General features: G+C 35.8%; 1 protein-coding gene and 1 long non-coding RNA gene across 3 annotated transcripts; one reads left to right on the top strand and one right to left on the bottom strand.

Annotated features, from left to right (window-relative positions):
* Nucleotide 1: 1 nt before the first annotated feature.
* Nucleotides 2–11,295, bottom strand: LOC129443052 (NACHT, LRR and PYD domains-containing protein 1 homolog). 2 transcript variants are annotated; one of them, XM_073856469.1, is made up of 12 exons: nucleotides 11,005–11,295; nucleotides 9,444–10,305; nucleotides 9,190–9,252; nucleotides 8,503–8,577; nucleotides 7,860–7,931; nucleotides 5,485–7,183; nucleotides 4,796–4,873; nucleotides 4,619–4,693; nucleotides 4,064–4,357; nucleotides 3,891–3,980; nucleotides 3,151–3,270; nucleotides 2–1,313 (listed from the first exon to the last, which is right to left on the bottom strand). In XM_073856469.1, the coding sequence occupies exons 2-12, from the start codon at nucleotides 9,586–9,588 to the stop codon at nucleotides 116–118; spliced, it is 3,909 nt and encodes a 1,302-aa protein (XP_073712570.1). In that variant the 5' UTR covers nucleotides 9,589–10,305; nucleotides 11,005–11,295; the 3' UTR covers nucleotides 2–115. The 2 variants fall into 2 exon arrangements, with proteins under 2 accessions (XP_073712570.1, XP_055059415.2); XM_055203440.2 differs by lacking the exon at nucleotides 11,005–11,295 and having other exon boundaries at nucleotides 7,864–7,931; nucleotides 9,190–9,581.
* Nucleotides 11,296–14,895: 3,600 nt separating this feature from the next.
* LOC141366131 (uncharacterized) lies at nucleotides 14,896–16,016 on the top strand. The gene is made up of 3 exons (XR_012371195.1): nucleotides 14,896–15,110; nucleotides 15,318–15,428; nucleotides 15,796–16,016. It is a non-coding gene; the product is annotated as an uncharacterized lncRNA (long non-coding RNA).
* The last annotated feature ends 332 nt before the right edge of the window (nucleotides 16,017–16,348 follow it).

Raw genomic sequence — 16,348 nt, 5'->3', positions numbered from 1 at the left:
CTTTTTGAAATGTCTCAATGTTAAAATATAAAAGGAAAAAATATTTTACAAGACTTTATAATATGTTTTCTCATTTATTAAAGAATCTGCTTTATATTCAATTCAAGGCGTTGAATCAGGACATCAGTTCTTTATAAAGGTCAGGCTCCTCTTCCTGAAGAATGGAAATGAATTTGTCTTTGACAAGCCTACTACCTGAATCCACAACAGAACAGATCTTTCTCATGCTATCCTGACTAGTTAAATTCATATGTGTGATTTGTGAGTACAGTTCATCTTTAATTATTTTCTGTTCACGCAGTTTATCTGCAATACTCTTCACACATTTAACTCCTTGAACAAGATTTGACCAGTGGTTAAGAACAAACTGATCTGTATCAATGTCACAATGTCGCTGTGGCTCATTTTTAATTTGCCTTGGAAGTTCATTTTTCCAAATTGTTGCTTTCCACACAGTAGTGCGATCCTCTTCTCTAATAAGAGTCATTTCTACATCACCATCTCGATCCTGCTTAACCTTGAAGAAGTTTGGGTGGATGTCTCTCCGAAATGAAATTCCCTCGATGGGATGTACAGAAGCATCAAGAACCTCGAGAAGGTGAGGTGTTTTCATCCGAAAAGGCCTGTTAGGTCTGGGATGGCTGATCTGAAGGCTTGATTTTTCATTCTGCTCAACCTTTTCTTTTGAACAAGTATCATTCAATGGAAAGAAGTAGACATGAAGTATGAGAGGACTTTTACATCGCATGTAGAGAAGAAGATCACAGTGTTCCTCCCATTGCATTAACCAACTTATAATCAGAGTTGTGATGGAAAATGACGGTTGGACTATTTTGGCATGAAAGCGGGTCAGCTCAACAGGATGTAAAACTACCCCTTCATCTTTTTGGCTGAGGACCTTCACAGCATCTTTGAGCGAGGGGTCAGACTCTGCTAAACAGGCGTAATGAGGGAGATGCGCCTCCTTGAGTTTCCCAGAGATCACCGTCACATCAATCACAGGACCGATTCGCTCATACTGAAGTCTCTCCAGCTCTGCAATGAGGGAACGTCCGTCCACTGTATGATACTGAAGAGTCACATCACAATCACAAACCCATCGCATTCTGGTTTTGGTGCACTCGTAATGACCCGGCTCAGTGCTGATCCTGAACTTTGACTCTCCTTCATCTTTACAGACTGATGGATTAACCTGAACCCACTGATCAGAATCAACTATGTCAACACAAGATTCACAGACAGGATGTGAATCGAGATTCAGTTCAGAGAATTCTAGACTCAATTCAGAAGATTCAGAGTCAGAAACCTTTAGCCTGTTGGACAGAGATAAATCAATATGAAATAATGGATATTTATAAAATTCATTACTTTTGAGATAGGGGTGACTACTAATTTACCTTTTTGAGAGGGGTTATTTTAGTTAATAAGTTCTATTTATGGTTAATTACACAAGCTGCATTTTTGATGCAGGCACTAGCAGCAAGGGCATTAAAATGAGGTCAAGCCCCATATATGGTAAAGACAATGACAGTGGAAACAGCTAGACAGTCATTCCAGTGGGTTTAATGTTCACTACTATTGGAATTTATTTGGCAAATGCGTTTCTATCTACCATTATTCCCATTTAGTCTTTTTCGCATATGTAAAAAAACACTTCAAGTGAGCGTAAAAACATGTTTGCGAATTAAGGGATTTTTTTAGAAACTTGGCATTTTCATCACTCGTTTTTGATGTGATAATTCAAAATGCAAAATCATGGTGATGGACTAGTGATTGCAAGGATTATAAAAGAACCCCTCAATTTTTATTAGATATATTACACTGATATCATGCAATATATACAGACACAAAATGCAGAAAGATGTTAAATGAATACTTCACTTTCATAAAAACCCAAGATGTTTTTATTTTTCTTTGTTCAGTCGAGAAGAAATAAAGTTTTTTTAGGAAAGCATTTCAGGATTTTATCCAATTTAATAGACTTTATTGGACCTCAAAAGTTTACATTTTCCATGCAGTTTAAAATTGCAGTTTAAACACAGCTTCAAAGAGCTCTAAATAATCCCAAACAAGGCATAAGGGTCTTACCGGTATCTAGCAAAACGACAGTCATTTTCGGCAAGAAAAATAAAAAGTATGCACGTTTTAACCACAACTTTTCATCTTGCACTAGCTGTGTGACGCGCCAGCGCGACCTGACGTATTAAGTAATCACATCAAAAGGTCAAGTTTAGTGCCACATTGCTTAAATAGCAAATGCATTTGCGCCCATTTTTCTGATCGTGTGTTCAGGCGCATTGTTGGCACGTTGCTATTTTGAGGCAACTAAAATAGACTACGCCATTGACCAAGTAAAACCTGGTCTAAAGTCTATGGCGCAATAGTGTTTTTTGTTATTTAAAGAGCGCATTAGTAATATGCTTATGCGCCTATAAACGGGACGACAACGCGGTTTTGCTTATCACACACATGGATGCGCAGCAGTACAAAAAAACTTTTAAATATGAAAAAGTAAAGCATTCAAATATAAAAGATTATTATTAAATCTCTTGGACATTAATGAGGACCGATTATGAGATGTTAGAAGGGGTAAAGAGCAGCTTCATCTGCAGCCTGGTAAGTAAATAAATAAAGTATTTTTAGAGTACAAACCTTTTCTTACATACTTGTAAATAATTTTTTGATGATATTGGATAGCCATACATTTAAAGCAATTAAAAGCCTGCTATTTTTATTTCCATAACTAAAAGAAAATGCGTTTTAAAGGTTTTAATCTAACAAATAACAATTTCAATACAAGTGAAAAACAACACAATTATTTAACATTAATCTTAAACTGGTGGTCTTCTTCCTCCGCTTAGTTTAAAGTCCGTCATCTAAATAGGGATTAGACATAGCGCCAGCGCAACTGTCTTTTAAAGGGGACGAGAGCTGAGACTCTCATTGGTTTATTAACTGCATTGGAACTGTGAACTGTTGGGGTCCAATAAAGTCTATTGAGAAAAATTCTCAACTGATCAAATAAAGACATAAACAACTTGGATGACATGGGGGTAAGTAAATTATCAGGATTTTCTTATAAAAGTGGAATATTCCTTTGATTCCAGTGTATATAATAAAACATGCAAAATAAAAAAAAAATGATCTTACGCTTTCAGTTCTTCCAGAACATTTGGTTTGAAGTGAATCTTAACTTCTTCATTACAGCTGTGACTCCAAGTCAAATGCCAATCCTCAGTGCACGGTTTAGTGGGTTTATTGCACTTTTTCCTTTGAACAGATACCAGAAATGCAAAACACGTCAGATCAAAAAACATCAATCATAATATGAAGAAATTTGGGCTTTTATTAAGCAATAAGATCACCACAACGAGTTAGTGTAACCAAATATTTAACCTGCATTCTAGCTTGTTTTAAAACAACTTTCATGCAAAAACAATTATTTTTAACTAGTTATTTAATTTAATTCATTATTTATTTAATTTAATTCATTTACATTAAGCATTTTTTCAGCCATGAAAATGTTCAGCATTTTTATGCAGCATAATTTTTATCATTTCCAGATTAGGATTCTCATTTGTTTGTAAAACTGATGCTTTCTTAGAATCAAAATGTAGTTCAGTTTCTTGTTTTGCATTCTAACTAGTATTAATTGCAATGTTTCTAGTTGGATCTTTAGTGTTTTGTAACTCTTTACTATATCTTTACTAAGAAGTGTTTTTTTTTTTTTGCCAAAAAAGGTTTTGCAGGGAAATACATTCATATTAGTGAAATTACTAAACCTAATCATAAGAGCCTGATAAAAAATGCTCATCAACAAGAAAACATGTCAGATGTACTTAGAATCCTCAAACGTTAAATAAAATGTATGGCTATTGAGCTGTACGCACCCTTCAATAGTCACAGTGCAGTGTGGATCTGTCAGTGATTCTTGTAGTAATGCGAGTCCCGCTTCCAGCACCAAACCTGTGACACTGATACTATACAAACACAAAAAAAATCTATTTAATTTACTGCCTCTACCATATTCTCTTAACATTGACTAAAACCAGCCATTTTTTACCAGATGTCCTTCAGACTGCTACAGGTTTGGATGATTGAGAGAATCCTGAGAGACCAGGTTTTATTCAGACAGAGTATCATCAGCTCCAACGTCTTTAAACCACAAAGAGAGAGCAGGACAGAGAACAGAGCATCTACATGCTCATTACACTCCTGTGAATTTTGTTGATATTGAGAAAGTTTCTGGAATCTCTGGAAGATGATTATCCAGTCAGAGCTGCTTATCGCTGAGTGTAGACAAGTGAAACAGACTCTTGAGAGAGATGCAAACCTCCAATTGTACTTCACATCCAGTCTAAAATATGCAGGTTACATATAAAAAGTTCAGATACAAAAGTCGCTAAATGCCACCTCTGTCAAAAATTATATACAAAACACAATCAAATCAGAAGAGCTTTATTGCTTCAGGTGTTGATATGTTTGGGGCTTCGCGTGGTGCCACATTACCACCTTGGGTGTATATTATGTTCTTATAATTCAATGGCCCGTCATCAATTATTCTTTATGCTTAGTGTGCCATATAAATACTGAAAACACAAAATATTAAAATCAATACCTCATTTCTCCATTCAAAATGGACACACTGGGAGTTGAGAAGAGAGTGTTATGTTTGTCACTTTCTTCTACAATACTGGCAAATATAAGAAACAAAGATAAGAATTAACATGTCAAATATAATTGTTGATCCACAGACTGCATCCACACAAAACATAGCAATATGTGTGTGAATTACTTTAGTTCTCTCAAGGTTTTTGATTCACTGAGTGCTTTGATAAAATCTCCAATATCAGACAGGTGATCCATTGTCAACCTTGAGTCAAAAATAAGAATCATTACCATTGAACTGAACTTTTGATTATTTTAAGTAATAAAAATTATAAACACTCTCACAGACACTCACGCGTACAGACCACGGACTCTCGCACGCGTACAGACCTCGGACTCTCGCACGCGTACAGACCTCGGACTCTCGCACGCGTACAGACATCGGACTCTCGCACGCGCACAGACCTCGCACTCTCGCACGCGCACAGACCTCGCACTCTCGCACGCGTACAGAACTCGCACTCTCGCACGCGTACAGACCTCGGACTCTCGCACGCGTACAGACCTCGCACTCTCGCACGCGTACAGACCTCGCACTCTCGCACGCGTACAGACCTCGGACTCTCGCACGCGTACAGACCTCGCACTCTCGCACGCGTACAGACCTCGCACTCTCGCACGCGTACAGACCTCGCACTCTCGCACGCGTACAGACCTCGCACTCGCGTACAGACCTCGGACTCACGCGTACAGACCTCGGACCACGCGTACAGACCTCGCACGCGTACAGACCTCGCACGCGTACAGACCTCGCACGCGTACAGACCTCGCACTCTCGCACGCGTACAGTCCTCAGACTCTCACACATGTACTGACCTCATACTCTCACACACACAGAGTGCTGGCTGAAGAATCCGGAGTTTGTCGGCTGTTAAATCACAGTGTGTGATGTTCAGTTCTGTGATCTGTGTACAACACTGAAGACAGTACAAAAGCACCCAACAGTCAGTCATCTTCAGGGATGCGTAAGAGAAGTCCATGGATCTGTAAGCCTCCAGAGCCTTCCTTACAAACTCATCATCATGGAGCTCAAAGAGACAGCGGAGTGCAAATATCCTTGTAAGATACAAATTTTTCCTTAGAACATGAAGGATTATGTTCTTTAGGTCTTCTCTTATGGACTGAGGAAAAGTCAAGTTAGGTTGAAAGAGCTCTAAAGAGCTGCTCATCTGATTATTTGAAAGACCACAGAGGAACAGTATAGCTGGATAAAATAATTCATCTCTCTCAAAAAAGGGGTGATGTTTCTTGTCTGCTTCATTAATTAGGATATAATGAAGAGCACAAAAGAGCTCCTGAAAGCAAAGGTGCATAAACTTAAAGACCAACATTTTATGGACACCTTCTTTGTTCAAAAGTTCTTTGTGCAGAAACAAACTACCATCAACATCTAATCCTGTTTCAGACATAGTCCTTTCATCAAACAGAGATTCCTGATTCAACATGCATTTCTCTGCCAGCTGACCGTATTTTTTCAGCAGTTTGGGAACAAACGGTTTCTCACAATGATGCTCCACTAGAACAGACACAAAGTGTGCATATATGGAGGTGGTCGTCTCTAGTTCTCCCATCACATTCTCACCATTTGGTAAATATTTCAGACAGAAACAAACAATCCAACACATCAAAGGTACCGAGCAGGCAATCTGAAGGTATTCATTTGCCTTCACACACTCATATGCTTTCTTGAAGAGTGACTCATCCTGAAAAATCTTCCTGAAGTACTCTTCCACTCCGCTTTCAGAGAAGCCAATGATCTCAATGAAACGCTGTGGTCCCTTGAGGAGATTCTTTACTGTATGAGTAGCTGCAGTTCTAGTGGTGACCAGAAGGAAGGAAGTGGGCAGGATGTGTCCATTCAGAAGGTTTCTAAGAATTTCCACAGGTGGGGCTCTTTGATATGGATCAGCAGGTTGTGATCTATCTCTAATGTGTGGATGAAACATAAGCTCATCAAGCCCATCAATAAGGAGCAAGCTCTGTGGTGAGCACTGTAACATCTGTGAGATCTGATCTGACGTTAAACCACAACTCCAGCTTAAGAGCTCAGTCAGGCTCATATCCTCAGAGACACACTTCAGTTCTTCACACTTTAGAAGAAAGACAACGTCAAAGAAATAATGGTAAAATTTTCCAGATGCCCAGTCCAACATGATCTTCTGCAACATGAAGGATTTTCCACTTCCAGAGTCTCCACTGAGAATCACAGTTTTTGGTATTTCTTCATCATTGAATGAGCAATGACTAGACATTGACTGATCATGACTGAAGAGGTTGTTCATCCTAATGTTGTGATTCTTAAAAACCTGAGGTAATGGCTTTGTTCTAAAGTAATCAGACATCACGTGTTTGTAAAAGTGTATCCTACTCCGCTCTGTACTCCTTTGAATGATCACTGGTTCAACATAACGTTTGACCAGTAGCACACGTTCATCACGTAAAGGGTCACACTCTGTCACATATTGGCAGTTAAAATTGATAGACTTCTTATACTGTAGAATCACAGATTTTTGATCTACAGAAAACAGAAAACATATAGTCAATTTAAACATTATGGCAAATATGGTTTGCAAACAGATATGAACAGTGTCTAGTTTTGGGAAAGTTATCATTTGTACTTTGAAGGAAGAAAATTAACAAATTGGTTAACTTTTACATAACTGATGGTGCTTTTTTAATATTATATTTTTTACATTTTTTACTCCAAGGTGGCAATGTTGTTTAAATATTTGACTATGTGCGCAGGTGTCTGAAAATAAACAATTAGGATTTAAAAATCTATACCCAAGATTCTGGATATAACAAGATTGATTACTGCTATTACTATGAAAAGGGGGGGCATTGCAACGCTCAACATGGCTGCTCTGAAGTCTCACTTTCCAGTTAAATGAACCATTGTTGGCATGTTAAAGAGTGCATTTCAGGCAGAATGTAAAAAGCGTTAATTTAAAGTTTGAGAAAAATCATGTTTTTTTAAATGTTATGATATAAATCCAAAAAATTTAATTATGAACTTGAAAATGAGCATAATATGGGTTGTTTAAGTACAAATACATTAAAGGAACTCATCATCAACGCAAACAAATTACTATGAATACATGAATTACTATGAAAGCACAAAGCATTCCTTGTTAGTTTTAAAATCTGCCAATGTTGTAGTAATTATAAAGCCATCATAAATTTGAACTTACTGACAGTCAGGTTATGGTGTGAGTGGTATCCTCTTCTTTTTGTTTCAGTATACCTTCTCAAACCAGCAGGTCCTAAAGAGAAAGAGAGATTACTATTTCACAGACAGTATGACAAGAATAGCCATTAATGCATTCTATATTTTATGTCAGTTTATATTACTGTAGCTGTGTATGTGTAATGTATTCATAAAAGTACATGCAAACTTGATAGTGTGTAACAAAGTTTTTCAATCAACACAAATGTTGAACACAAACTTTTAATCAACACAAATGAAACCACAAAGAAGACAAAAAGTCATCTTTAATCCTAAATAGGGGAACTGCATGAGAACAGGACATGACCTGTATTATTGCCATTGCAAAGCCATTGTGAATTAAACTTACGGTTTTACTATTAAGGTTTTAGAGCAGAATGGGCACACAGCAAAATTAATACTGCTCAGTTTTAAATAAATACTGCTCAGTGTTTATATAGGTCCACACTACAGTATGTTAAAGGCTTCATTTTATGAGAAATTGTGCCACAGAAATGTGATTTGATCAGGGATAATAAATAGTCATTGAATTGTTTTGGTTGGTAACTCAAGATCTCCAATAATGGATACAGATATATATATTAATGCCATTGTGAATCTATACTTACTGTCAATGGATATGTCCAGCTCTTCCAACATTGCACATATTGAAGAGCTCTGACTTTTTGAAGAAGCTCCAGAATCTAATAAAAAGAGGAAATGCTATTTGCACGTCTGGTTAGATAGCTACTGCATGTTATTAGCTCTGTACTTGTACAATAACAATAAAGTTACATTTAATCTAATCTCATGTGATTTACACAGTGGATTATGGTGTCGTTTGAACTTTTAGAATGAATAAATCAAACACCCAATATTTTGTGATTGCTGCATTCATATTAAATCATTTCCTAGTTTACATTTCCCACACTTACATTTGAGTTCCGATTGATTTATTCAAGATTGCATTCAGAAAACAAAATCATAACTGAAGTTAAATGAATTAAAATTAATACATTGGCTAAAACTGTAATTAAATGAATACATTTACACGTTTACGCAAAATACACTTTTTTATTGACGTTAATAATTCCTGACAGTATAGATCCTCCTGTTTTACCCGTGTAACCAATTTTGTTCTGAAAATATGTATATGAGAACATATAAAATGTATGCATTTAAACAAAAAAAAAACATTATTTTATATTGGACATCAGTCTGCTCAGACGTATGTAAACAGACAATTAGATGTATGTAAACAGAAAATTAGACATATGCAAAACGACAATTAGGAGCCATTGTGAATTAATACTTACAGCGAAGGCTTGTAGACCGCCTACTTTGTCTCATTACACGTGATAAAGAAGTCCTACCAGCATCTAAGAAAGAGAGTAAATTGTTATTTGCACTTCTGATTAGACGATAACTGCATTTCATTAACTCTGTACTTGTACTAATAACAATAAAGTTAAAGTGCACCTATTTCATTGCTAAAAAACAAAGTTATTATTTGGTATAATACAATGTGTCCGCGTGGTTTATGGTTAAAAACACATTATTTTCCACATACCATACATTTTTGTAGCAGATTTCACTCTCTTCCTTAAACGGACTGATTTGAAACGCTCTGTGTTTCTGATTGACCGGCTAATCTGTACGTTGTCATTGGCCTGAACACCTCTGACGTCAGCCGGAAATGTGACGCTCCTTTCCATGTTTGAAAGATTCGCTCACAATGCAATGCGGACAGGAGTTAACTTACAAACTGTGAGTCCAAGCAGAAGGAATTATGATAATGTCGGTATTGTCCATGTCAACCCGCCCAGGAAGTAAACTGTTGCCTACAATCCGTGTGTTTGTTGTAGTCCAAGAAAAGAGATTTACGTTGGAGACAATAACTTACATCATTGTTTATATGTACCTTTTGCATATCGTTAACTATGGACCAAGTACACAAATCATGTACTTGAGTAAAAGTGAAGATACCCAGGGTAAGTACTTGCTTAAGCTTTTAGCCCTTAAAATGTACTAAAGGTACAAAAGTACTGTGATTTATTATGTCACTTTAGTCACGAAACTCAAATTATGTAAAAAAAAAAAAAAACTTTCTTGGCTCACCAATCTATTAATAGAACTGGATATTAATCAAACACGGATGTCTATTAAAATGTTTATAAGCCTAAAACCTTAAAGCCAAAAAATGTCCTTTAGCACCAAATGAAATAACAGGATTTGAGAGCAGTAAGTCTCATTTCAAGATTTATTTGTTAAATAGTTTAACAGTTTAAGTGTAATAAAAACTTGAATTAAGCACGGGTTCACAGGAGTTTTCTTTTAAAATCTGGAGGTTGATGGGGCCTCTTCACTTTCAGGTTTCTTTTCCTTGATGCTCTTACACAACATCCCTTTTAATGTTGGCTACCATGCTTTCTCTGCAAACGAAAAGATTAAAAACATTAAATTAATATCTAGAAATCTCCTTTTCTTTGACAAAAAATAAGCCTTACAGAATATAATTTTATGTGGTATAAAGTGTATTGGACATTTAAAAATTATGCTCTGTGTCAATGTTTATTTTGTAATTTCTTTATATCAAATGAAAAGGTATGTAGTGCCATTATTTAATTATCTACATTCAAATGTATGTTAATAAGAAATATTTATATTTGGCTATATATTTTAGTGAATTTCCATGTATTGTTTTTAACTACCATACATTTAATTTAAATGTTTAGTATTTATATCAAAATCCATGAGACAATTAAAAATTACGCAAAGAAATTTTGGTTTTCACGACTCTAGTAAGAGCGGTTCCGCCAAACCATATATGGTTCGACTTCCGCCCTGTGGATCGTGGCGCTGCAGCTGGATATATTTCGCCTGTTTAAGCCTGTTTTTGTTACAGTCTATGGTTTAAGCATCATACACTTCAAAATGTAATTTATATTTTACAACAGTGTTGATAGCGATGAATTGTCATTTCACAATATCAGAGCATTGAGTATTAAATACAATGAACTTTAGTGAAACAGCTAACTATACAACTAAAATAGCTCTTGCTAACTTGCTGTCGCGTTGTTCATTAATGATAACGTTGTATATATTTTAGCAAAATAATGAAAATTGCTTACCTTAGATTTGAATAAGAATTCTTGTAAAAAAAAAAGACACAGATTCAAGGCAGGCAGAGAATACACAAAGGACTCGTTCTTCTTTTCAACGACTTAAAAAAAGTCGTGAAAAGGCATTGGGTGTTGTGGCGAGACCGTTATTTCCTCCTTTGTTTATAGTTTCACTCTCCAAAAATACGCTGATCATGCAGCACTGACGGAGAAGTAGAAGGCTGCAGCAGACCTAGAGCAAAGAGTATAGAAGCACAAGAGGGGAAACTCTCTTTCTTTTTTGGCAACAAAAAAGTAGCGCGGCCGCCATTTTGGAATGAAAATTCTCACAGCCAATTCATTCTCAATTCAGTCTCAGCGAATCTCACAGCCAAATCAGAAGCGCAATAGTAAGTTTCTTAAATAAAAATTTTGTTCACTTGCTGCTACACCTACACGAAATGCTGTATTGTCTTGTATGTATGTGTTGTGTTGTTATCAGTTGTGGAATCCAATCATTAAATAGATACACATTTGAGGTAGTTTTTTTCTTGCTTTGCTATGTAATTCTATTTTATGCTACTTTACACATTTACTATTATTATTAGTTACCAACTTTCATACAACTAGGTATGAAATATATTTTGTACATATTTATCCCCTATATCCGTGTATGTATAGGGAGCCAAAATATTTTGTGTGGATGAGTTTGTGTCGGTATGTTTGTATGTTTAGCCTATATAAAAGTGGAAGACTTGTCTAAATATCTGAAAATAAGTTGTAAAAAGGGATTAATGATCACTGGTCTGTTTGTATGTTATTCTGTGTTATCATCATTCAGTTTGAATTTGATCTTTTAATGTACAAAGTAATGCCATTACTTCTAGTTGACTCCCGAGTCGCTTTCATTCCAAAATGGCGGATTTGTAGGGATGCTGCTGGGCGCTGGTGTTGCAATTGAACGTTCTATTGACTTTCACTTCTTGTCAATATAAGCACTAGGTAGGCCGCACAGAGTCTGTCTCAATTGTAATATTGATTTATTTCATATTTTTTATATAAGCTTGGCTTGGTTAACATATGTTTACATTGTAAAGAATACTAAAACATATCGACAAGTAAAATAAAATAAAATCGACAAGTAAGAAAAACGTTTTGAGTAGACTATATCAAAAAGTAGCCCTCCAAATAGTTTTATCCATTGTGTAGCCCTTGCTCACAAAAAGGTTGGAGACACCTGGCCTAGAGCAAGGCAATTTAAAGGGATAGTTCACCCAAAAATAAAAATTCTGTCATCATGTTCTCACTCTAATGTTGTTACAAGCCTGTATAAATTTCTTTGTTCTGAAGAACACGAAGGAAGTTATTTTGAGGAATGTTTGTAACCAACTTCAATACGCCCCATTGACTTCCATAGTATTCTTTTTCTCATTATCTGTTTACAAAACATTAGGTAAAATTAAACTGTTAGCAAAAACTTGAGAATTGTAATCTCACTCCAAACCCTGATATCTACATTTATTTTACTATTTGGTCATTAATCTTATATGTCAATGTAATTTTTTTATTTTTAAATTCACTTAAATCCTAAATAAATCCATTTCAATGGACAATATGGTCAAATTTGACTGTTTATTTAAATGTGTTGTTGTTTTGCCGTACATACGTATGTTGTTCTCCCCCTACTGGACGCAGCAGGAACAACAGTAGCGTAAAACTGCCTGGGCCGTATATCTCCCTGAGGCCGTAAATCTGCCTTGCTCCAGGTCTGCAGCCTCCCCGTATAGGACTGACGTGTCGCTTAACTGTGTATAACATTGCAGGGCAACCAAAAACAAGTTCAAAACAAAGCACATACTGTACCCTGATTGGTGGCTTGACGTGTCACGCATTTATCTTAGTTTGTCCAGTTAAGTTTTTTTATGAAATGGATTGACAGATTTTTCAAAATGTAGCAGACTTAAAAGTAAGATATTTGACTTTAAAATGTAGTAAAGCAAAAGTAAAAGTCTCCCAAAATAAAAGTACTTGAGTAAAGTACAGATACGTGAAAAATTACATTTACTTCGTTACTGTCCACCACTGCATGTACTAATACACACCAAAGGAAATTTAAAAACGTGAACTGGACAATAGGTGCTCTTTAAATGTTATTTAAAATTGGAGACTGCAAATTGTAGAGTTAACATTTCATTGGTAAACATTTCTGAGATTAATTCAACACCTAAAGAGTAAATGTAACATATTTAGAGTAAATTGTTGTTCAGAGTTGGAGTTAATTAACAGAGTGCCAGTTTTAACCCAAATCTTAGAGATGTAATTACACTCCACCCACACATTTCAGTCTTCTGTTTGGCCTGGTCGCCCGCCATTTTCCATGTTTCCTGCAGATTGAATGGGAAGTAAAACTAAATTATTTACACTTTTTTTAATGCTCTGATTTGAACTTTTATGAATTTATATACACTTTTCTATGCTTGTTTTCTGTGGCTTCTTATTATGCTTATTTCTAATGTTCGGTTATCTGAACCCCACAGCAAAATCCCCAGAGTTAAAGAACACGGCTGGTTGTATATATTGTCCCAATATTACAAATTTGTTGTATAGGACTTGATGTTGATATCCCTTTGGGTTATCAACATCGAGTCCTATACAACAGATGGTGTGTTATGAATGTTCTTTCTTATGATGTATTATTATGTTTTATTTCTAAACTGTTTGGCTGACTTTTACTGTTTTTGCTGCTGTGACATGCTAAATTTCCTAGGGCTGCACGATTCGGAGAAAAAATCTAATTGCGATTTTTCTGATCAAAATTGCGATTCGCGATTTAAAGTGCGATTCATTAGTATATAATAAAAGAGGTACATCCAGGTTTGTTGTGGTGGTTTTAATAGCACCAAAGAAAGATGCTGTGCTACTGTTTATTTAAAACCTCTTAAACATTGTACCAAGTTGTCTGCAGGACTTTGCTATTCTGCAGATAAACTTTTTTTTAAATCTAAGAACATAAAAAAAAAATACAATTTAAATTTTTTTTTTTGAAAGTTTTATTTAAAATAACATATAGGCCAATGTATTTTGGCTGTCACTACAACAATGCATCTGACAAGCAAATGTTTAGTTTTTCTTTTAATCATAAGATTATACTCATCTTGTTTTACTTTTCAGGCATCTGTAATAAATGTAAATATATTAGTTATTAGAATCTATGATTTAACATAAGCAAAAAATACAAATAAAAGACTGCACAGTCCTCACTGTAGGATTTTAAATGTGGAGCTGCAGAAGCTTGTTCAGTTAAGAGTAAGGAGTGATTTAAATTTTTGGTGTGTAATAAACATTTCTGACACAGAAAGCACCAGGTTACTGTCACTTTAAGACACAAGACAGCTTTAAAACTGCTCTGCTTTAATGTACTGATAAACATCCAGCTGTTTATGTTCACTTAGACAAGAAAGAAAACTTAGTGATCACGCGTGTGCTAACTGCTCTGTGTGTGTGCGCTTCATGAACCCTCATGCCTGTAAATATTCAAAGCGGTGCAGATGTGCACATGCAAGAAAGTATAATGTACCTCTTTCGTCTGCTGTGTTCCGGGCTTTAATGAAACCTGCTTATAGTCTGAAGAGGCGCTTGTCATTGTTTGCGATGCATGACGAGAAACTGACGTATATACACCTTTCTTTAAGTCCAACATTACACAAAAGGGAAATGGGTCAGGGGATCTCTGGATAATCCGCAACTCGCCTGCAATTAAAAAACGAAAATACCGCTCCTCTGCTCCCCGTTTCAAAACGAAACACCAAACAACCGTCCCCGGTGCCAGAACAAAAAAACGAAAAACCAATCAAAAACGTCCCGTTTTTCGTTTTTTGGCGATCATTTTATCGTTATTCCTTTTTGAACAAAAAATTAAGAGTGTCTTTGAACTTCAGTCAATTCGTTTTTCGTTTATTGCAAGTGGTGCCCGCTGCATAGCCAAATGGGCGGAGCTGGAGCTCTAGCGAGGCGTGGCACCCTCGCTGGATCTAGTGGGCGTGGCAGCATCAAGTGCGCAGGCGCAGATAGAGTTTGTTTAAACTTCCTGTACAGCCTGTATCAAGTACTCCGGAGTATTGCACGGGAAGAAAACGGTAATTTAAAGATAAACTGAGCTTTAATATGTATATTAAATCTTAATCTTACAATTATCGCTGTCTCGACGTGATTTTCGGGAGGAGTTTCGCGTTAAACACTAGATAGCTAATGTGCTAACATTCTCCCGTCCACCACAAGTGGTACGTAGTGTTTTTATTGTAGTTTTTATTTTTTGTATTCAAATATTTGTTGAACCTGCACAGGTGCACCAGACAATACTTATGCGAGGACAGGATCTTCTGCTGTCTATATCACGGTGCCTACTGTAAATAAACATTTACACGAGCTCTGAAATCATGCAGTTCAACAAAAAGGTATGTGTGTGAATTAAATATTTTAATTATACTGTGTGTGATAAACATCATGTTTGTTGAACCTTTCTGTTTGTGCACGTCATAGTAATATCTTTCTTGCATTTAAAACTAAAAACATACTGTTCATTTAATATTTTCTTGTGTTGTGAAACCTTTGGGATGTCTGAATTTAAACTACTTTATTTCAGTTGTTATAATAGTTTTTCTACGTAGCATTACTTATGACAAGTTAAAAACATGTATATAAATACTCTTTATGTTGTGCTCTTGAGCAAGGTGATTCATCACGAAAGCTGTTTATATGCAATGCACTGTACAAAACATGTAAACAAGACAATGATGCTAATTTATTCTTTCTATGTTTTAGATTTTATCATCATCAAGCGTGTTCTCAAGTCCAGACGATCCCACACTTTCACTGCTGTTACCGTACATCAACATTTTTAAATGTGTAAAAATCCAGCCTCTGGACAACCTTCCATTGGCTGCAGCACCACCTTCATCCCCAGCATCAGCATCCCCACCTTTATTTCCCCTCGACATTGGAACATGTCAGTACTGATTTTGAGGTACAGCTTTTTAACTTCTTGCTGCTTGTAAACTTGTTTAAATATCTTTAGTGGAGTATTAAGAAAGAACAAAGTACACAATTGTCACAAATAACCCACTGAGGGTCAGTTAAGTAAACCAAGTACACATTTTTAACAAAACTGTAAACAAACAGAAAGACCAATGTTTAATACGACCTTGTTGTATTACGAAATCATCTGATTAATTCAATAAATAAATAAATAAATACATATAATAATAATAATAATAATAAATAAGACTAGGTTACCTGCCCTTATTGTATGTAAATGTGAAAGCATATGGTGTAAAAATGATATTGCAAATTTAAATGAAATTTTGACTGTAACTTT

Source organism: Misgurnus anguillicaudatus, chromosome 2 (genome assembly GCF_027580225.2).
Source record: "Misgurnus anguillicaudatus chromosome 2, ASM2758022v2, whole genome shotgun sequence".
Classification (NCBI taxonomy): Eukaryota; Metazoa; Chordata; class Actinopteri; order Cypriniformes; family Cobitidae; genus Misgurnus; species Misgurnus anguillicaudatus.
Note: the sequence above shows the minus strand (reverse complement) of the source record. Positions and strands in the feature narration are given on the sequence as shown.

Excerpts from the sequence above, each read along its gene's own strand:
- LOC129443052 (XM_073856469.1), bottom strand. The coding sequence starts at position 9,588 with ATGGAAAGGAGCGTCACATTTCCGGCTGACGTCAGAGGTGTTCAGGCC. Across the intron at positions 3,271-3,890 it reads TGCACTGTGACTATTGAAGG|GAAAAAGTGCAATAAACCCA; the intron begins GTGCGTACAGCT and ends ATCTGTTCAAAG. Across the intron at positions 1,314-3,150 it reads GTTCTGGAAGAACTGAAAGC|GCTAAAGGTTTCTGACTCTG; the intron begins GTAAGATCATTT and ends TCTGTCCAACAG.